This window comes from Cebus imitator, unplaced genomic scaffold (genome assembly GCF_001604975.1).
Source record: "Cebus imitator isolate Cc_AM_T3 unplaced genomic scaffold, Cebus_imitator-1.0 Scaffold675, whole genome shotgun sequence".
NCBI classification, from domain to species: domain Eukaryota; kingdom Metazoa; phylum Chordata; class Mammalia; order Primates; family Cebidae; genus Cebus; species Cebus imitator.
Window position 1 is genome coordinate 625125 of NW_016107990.1, and position 6525 is coordinate 631649.

The window sequence follows — 6525 nt, forward strand, 5'->3', positions numbered from 1 at the left end:
ATTCCTTGTGCCATGGGTCCTATTTATGTCTTTCTTGCTGCTCTTAGAATTGCTTTTTTTTTTCAATCAGTTATTTTCTTGTGTCTGTTCCTTTGCTTTCTTCTTCTAGACTGCCTACTTTTGTACACTGGTTGTATAGATTACCGGTTTTGTACTTTTAAAATCCCCAAATTTCTGAGAAATAATTGTCTGAGCTTGTTTCTACTATCTCATCACCCATGTCTTCTTTAATTCCTTATATCATTTTCCCCTTTCTGCTATTATTTTTGCCTTTGAGAATGTTTCTGTGTTTTCACTAAGTTAAAAAGACTTTTCTGAATCACTTCATATGAACACCATCAGGCCCCTTTTTCTAGAATACTTTCTTCTGCACTATCTTGATTTTCCGTCTACTCTCTAACCAATCCTTTCCTCTTTTCCCTTCTTTCTTTTGTTGGTTAAATGTGACTGCAAAATGAAGTTTCACTTCACTTATTCTTTGTTAGTATCACAGTTACTACCACTCCTTCCATTGTCTTCTCTGCAGTGATTTCTAAATCCGAATCTTTAGCTTTACCTTCAGCTGAGCTCTAGACTCAATTTCCTCTTGTTTGGTGCTTGTATCCAGTGGAACTCATCAGCTCATCATCGCCTTCATTCCAAACCAAGTGCGTTATACTGAAGTCCATATTTCAGATGATGATGATAATAACTAGTCACCTATTAACCTAGATTTGAAAAACTTGTGTTCATTTACTTCATTTCATTGTTCTTCTTAATCTCTTTTTGATTATGTTTTATGTAAACAGGAAGATAATTTTTTCTGACATTTTCTTTGGAGTCCCATGTGTACCTTCACCTGCAGTACTATAACTCTGAAGGCACCTATGTGTTTTCCGTTGCAGCTGCCATCAGGTTATTTTTATCTCTCTCCTAAATATTTACCGTTGATATTCTTCCCTTTTGTTTCTCCTCCCTCCAAATTAATCTTTCTGGAGGGCGTTATTGTAATGCCTCTCAGTCCAAAAATCTTCAGGGACTTTTCATGGTCTTCAAGCTTAAATATAAATCCATTACTCTAGATTTCTTTAATATTATTTTGTATTTAAAATAGTGGCCATGTTTTTATTTTAAAAGTGATTTTTATTTTGAAGACTTTAAGCAATATGTACACCCGCCTAGCCAACCAGATCAGCTGAATTAACCCTGGGATCAATGGGGTAACAGACGTTGCAGCCAGATTGCCGTCACATCCAAGTTACTAATTATGAATGAGCAAATAATGTGGTTTCTTGAGATGGAATCTTCCTAATGAAGATACTGTGAACATTGTTGAAATAAATTATTTAGAATATTCCATCAAATCAAGTGATAAAGCAGTAGCAGGTTTTGAGAGCATTGACTCCAATTTTGAAAGACGCTCTACTATGGGTAAAATGCTATCAAACAGCATCACATGCTACAGCGAAATCTTTGAGGAAAGGAAGCGTCCGTAAATGTGGCAAACTTCACTGTTGTCTAGAAATTGCCACAGCCACTTCAGCCTTCAGCAGCCACCACCCTGATCAGTCAGTAGCCATCAACATCAAGGTAAGACTCTCCACCAGAAAAAAAGATTGTAACTTGCTAACGGCTTAGATGTTCGTTAGCATTTTTTTAGAAAAAGTGTTTTAGAATTAAGGTGTGTACAGTATTTAGACATAATGCTGTTGCACAATTAATAGGCCATAGTATTGTATAAAAATAACTTTAATATGCACTGGGACATTTGATAATTTGTGTGACTTCCTTTATTGTGATACTCAGTTTACTGTGGTGGGCTGCAACCGAACTTGTAATATCTTTGAGGTATGCCTGTACATGTTCAGTACAAACACAATCACCCATTAAAAAATTTTTTTTGATCTATGGTTGGTTGAATCCATGGATGCAGAACCCCATGGATATTGAGGGCTGCTTATATATGTATTGTCCGTGATTTCAGGCATCCACTGGGGGTCTTGGAATGTATTCCCTGTGCATAAGGAAGGACTACTGTATGTTGTTTTATCATCTTTTCTTTGCTTCTTTAAATTCATGTTTTTGTCAAATTCTTCAGTGTCGTCAAGTTTGTCTAATGAATTTTCTGCTGTTTCTTAGGTTGTCATTATTATTATTTTTTGAGACGGAGTCTTGCTCTGTCACCCAGGCTGGAGTGTAGTGGCACAGTCTCGGCTCATTGCAACCTCTGCATCCCAAGTTCAAGCGATTCTTCTGCTTCAGCCTCCCAAGTAGCTGGGATTATAGGTGCACGCTGCTATGCCTGGCTAAGTTTTTTTTTTTTTTGTATTTTAGTAGAGACGGGGTTTCGCTATGTTGCCCAGACTGGTTTCCTGGGCTAGGCTGAACTCCTGAGCTCAGGCAGTCTGCCCACCTCGGCCTCCAAAGTGTTGGGATTACAGGCGTGAGCCCCTGTGTCCAGTCATAGGTTATTATTTTCTTCCAAATTGTTGCTGTTGTTTTAAATGAGATAGGTTCTCGCTCTGTTGCTTAAGCTGGAGTGTAGAGGCACAATCATGGCTCTCTGCAGCCTCCAACTCCAGGGTTGAAGCAATCCTCCCATTTCAGCCTCCCAAGTAACTCGGACTGTAGTTGCACATCACTACACCTGGCTAAAAAGTGTATACATTTAATAGAGACAGTCGTTCTATGTTGCTCAGGCTGATCTTGAACTCCTGGGCTCCAACGATCCTCCTGCCCTGCCTTGCCCTCCTAAAGTGCTGGGATTACAGGCATGAACCTCTGCACCCTGCCAAGATTGAGTTGTTTAATCTGCTTTTGCATACTCTCTCCCTTCTGAGTTTTATTTTATTGTAAAAATTTGCTTAGTGTATTAGGTCCCATTACTTTTTCTTTCATCTTGATTATGTTTAATATGTGTGCCCTGATATAGTCTGAATAAACTTTCCTTGATCATATTTGTTTATCTTGTATTTTTTATTTTTATATATTTTTTGAGACAGAGTCTCACACTGTCATCCAGGCTGGAGGCAGTGGCACAATCTCGGCTCACTGCAACCTCCGTCTCCTAAGTTCAAGCAATTCTCTTCCTCAGCCTCCCGAGTAGCTGGGACTACAGGTGCCCACCACCACACCCGTCTAAGTTTTGTATTTTTAGTAGAAACGGGGTTTCACCATCTTGGCCAGGCTGGTCTTGAACTCCTAACCTCATGAGCTGCCCACCTTGGCCTCCCAAAGTGTTGGGATTAAAGGTGTAGCCACCGCACCCAGCCTGTCTTGTGTTTTGAGTATTTTGAGTACAGGTTGAAGGAGGTTTCTGTGATTTAATCTACTTATTAAAGTGCTTATAAAAGTGATATCATGGCATGGAGATTGGGAAAGCTTAGTTGGATCTGTATTCAGACTTGTCTGAGATTTCTGAAATATCTGAACATAGGTTTTACTCCATCCAGCATGGATTTCTGCAGTCTGTGGCTGTCAAAGAGAGTTGTCTGTAGTGTTCACTTCCCTACTTCACTCTACCATTTTAACTGTAGCCTACCCTCCCTCTGGATTTCAGGAATAAGAGGTTTGATCCCACCTAATTTTTTAGCTTTATCATTAGCTATTCTTTACTCATAAAATCTGTACTTTCTAGCAAAACTTGACTGCCAAGAATCAATATATGTGAACCTAAGTATGCAATGTATAGTTTAGTACTTTGTACCTAATTGTCACTCATTCAATATATGTTGAAGAAAAATAATTTGTTGTTTATTTTACATTTTGTCCTTTCCAACTCATTAGAATAACGTGAGCATATCTGTTTCAATGTATGTGTAGTTTGTGTAGTTGCAAATTACAATGTTATTAAGTAGAACTTTATAAGATGGTCTCTATAAGAATTTAAAATTGTTCCTTCACCTAAAAATATTTTCAGTGGCAGACCTCTAAATCATTTCTTTCTAAGGCCTGTGGATTTTTTATACACACTGGATAATTTTCCACTTTGAGGTAAATATTGAAAAAAAACCCCATAATTCTTTCATTTTTTTGGTTCCACACCTTACCACTGGTTCATGTTATCATATAGACTGTTGTTAGATTTCTTATTTTTGTAATGTGCCCTAGAATTAACTTCATCTGAACCTTACCTTCTTTGTTTTTTAAAGGTAAATGAAATTGCCTTTATAAATACCCTTGAAGCCCAGAACAAACGCCATGATGTTTTATCAAAATTGAAGGAATATGAACAGAGGCTGAATGAGCTACAGGAAGAGCGTCAGAGAAGACAGGAAGAAAAGCAAGCACGTGATGAAGCTGTGCAGGTAGAATTTCATTTAGCAATGTTGATTGAGCACCTGTCATATTTTAGACTTAAAGCCACTTGCTGAGGACCCAAAATAGAGTAACCTAGTGTTTGTTCCCAAAGGTGCATGGTTTAATATAGCACTCTAGAAACATAAAGTCTGATTTCTAAAGGAGAGTGTGTTCTCCTTCCGTTACGGCAGTCAGTTCTTTAATCAGCAGACTGTAGTCACAGCAGTAGAATAGTTAGCTTCAACCAGGTGAAGGACTAAATTGCTCTGGATAGGTTATTATCTATTATTTTCTAATTGGGCTGGGCAAGAATATGGTCCTCTCCCAACAGTGAAAACAAAGGTTGTTTTTGAATCAGTATATATAACCTCAATGTTTATGCCTATAATGAGGCAAATTTAGGGTAATTTTTATGCCTACAATAAGGGGCATCTGTTATTTTTTAGACATTATCATCAGATACCATAATTAGATTTTAACCTCTACAGCAAACCCTACCTTTGCAACCATTTTCAAGATGAGGAAAAGGTTAATGCATAAACTGTACTGCTATTTATAATCTATTTTAGATCTCCCTCAGTAAAATACCTTAACCATAGAGTCTTTAAAGACGACATATTTTTTGATGTAGAGAACAAATTTTGCAGTATTTAAATATAAATTCACACATGCTGTGTTTATTGTTTATTTGTTCCTTCAGTGATCATTTCATTGAATTACTGCAAGTCATATGTTAGGCTCAAAGATATGAAAAATATACATCTGTGTTCTCAATGGGGAGACGTATATGTACATAAAGAAGTTTAGGAAAAATGCTGTGCTAAACGCATTGTCAGCAGCACAAAAGACAACACCTTATTTATATGGAGAGTAGAGGGAACATGAAAAAAGTCAAGAAAAGTTATTGGGTAGAGGTGACATTTTTACTACGTTTTCAAAAATGAAACATACAAGTGATAAGTTGTGATATGGGAGGGCATTTCATGCAGAAGGAGATATGAGGAAGCAGTGAATGTAGAGTTAGGGTGCAGCAGGTCATGAAAAGCTTTGTAGGTATGTTAAAAATTGTGAGTGTTGTATTTCATGTGTCTTGTTGTCAGTGATTTTAGTAAATTAAAATATTAATACATTTTAAGTTTGTTGATCACCTTTTGCTATTTGTGGGCATTAACAGGCATTCCCATATTCATCCTGATCACTGTTTGAGTCCAATGTACTATTTTAAAGAATGCAAAGCTGACTTCATGTTTAAAAACACAGAATGCTCCTGTTAGAGACACTAGTTTTTCCACTCCAAGAAGCAGTAAAAATTTTCATTTTTATCATTTATAAGCTATTTATTAGCTTGTATTCTTAAATGAGTAAAAAAATATAATGTTTAATTTGAATCTTCTCTTTAACATTGTTTCTGTTTTTTATAGGATAAATGCTATAAATGTCTGTAGAGAAACAGAAATACAGATAAAAATAATTATGGTTTGTAAGTTGTGTGTTACTTTAATAACAATTCAGCGATATAAATAAGACATTTTTGCCTTTTATAGTAAATAATAAACTGTTTAATGTGAAAGAGAGTAATAAGAGTATATACAAGGTACAAAGGTACTGCAGAGGAGGGAATAATTAGCTTGATTGGTAGAAGTAGAATTCCAGGGAAGGTTCTCTGGAAAAGGTAACTTCCTAGCTGTTTTTTTTTTTTTTTTTTTTTTTTTGGTGGGGGATATTTGAGTAGTATTGTATATTTTTAAATAGACATCTTTGGTCCCTTTCTCTGCCTTTTGCAGATTTGAAATATAACAGTTATCTTTCATGTAAAAATGATGGCTCTCCACAGTTTGTAATATTCACTAAAACTTAAAGGAAAACAGTTTACTTATCTAGTAAGGAATCTCCTCTACCAACCAACACTTTAAGAACTGTTTTGACTCTTGAATTATTTTTGTTTTTGAAAGTGCTGAAATTTCCTATGGATTTAATTTCAATGAAAAATTTTAAACCTGTCTACATATGCTTGAGATACACCGAGATAGATAATTAGAATCCACTGGTAGATAACATATGTAACATTAAAATTATAAAAATGTGCAGTCATTACATGCTGTATGACATTACAGGCACTAATGCCAAGCATTCTGTAAATACAATAATAGTAAGATCCTAACCTAATAAAGAATTTCAAAGACCATCCATTTTATTCTTACTCTTTATTCTTTATTGATTAATTATAAGCTCTTTTTTTTTTTTTTT

General features: G+C 35.8%; 1 protein-coding gene across 13 annotated transcripts in view; it reads left to right on the top strand.

Moving 5' to 3' along the window:
• Positions 1–6525, top strand: part of LOC108295996 (S phase cyclin A-associated protein in the endoplasmic reticulum) — a 232553-nt gene that overhangs the window by 157582 nt on the left and 68446 nt on the right. For all 13 annotated transcript variants that reach the window (XM_017518368.2, XM_017518364.2, XM_017518366.2 and 10 more), the window contains one exon: positions 4131–4286. In XM_017518368.2, the coding sequence (XP_017373857.1) occupies positions 4131–4286 (156 nt within the window). The remainder of the gene's footprint in view (positions 1–4130; positions 4287–6525) is intronic.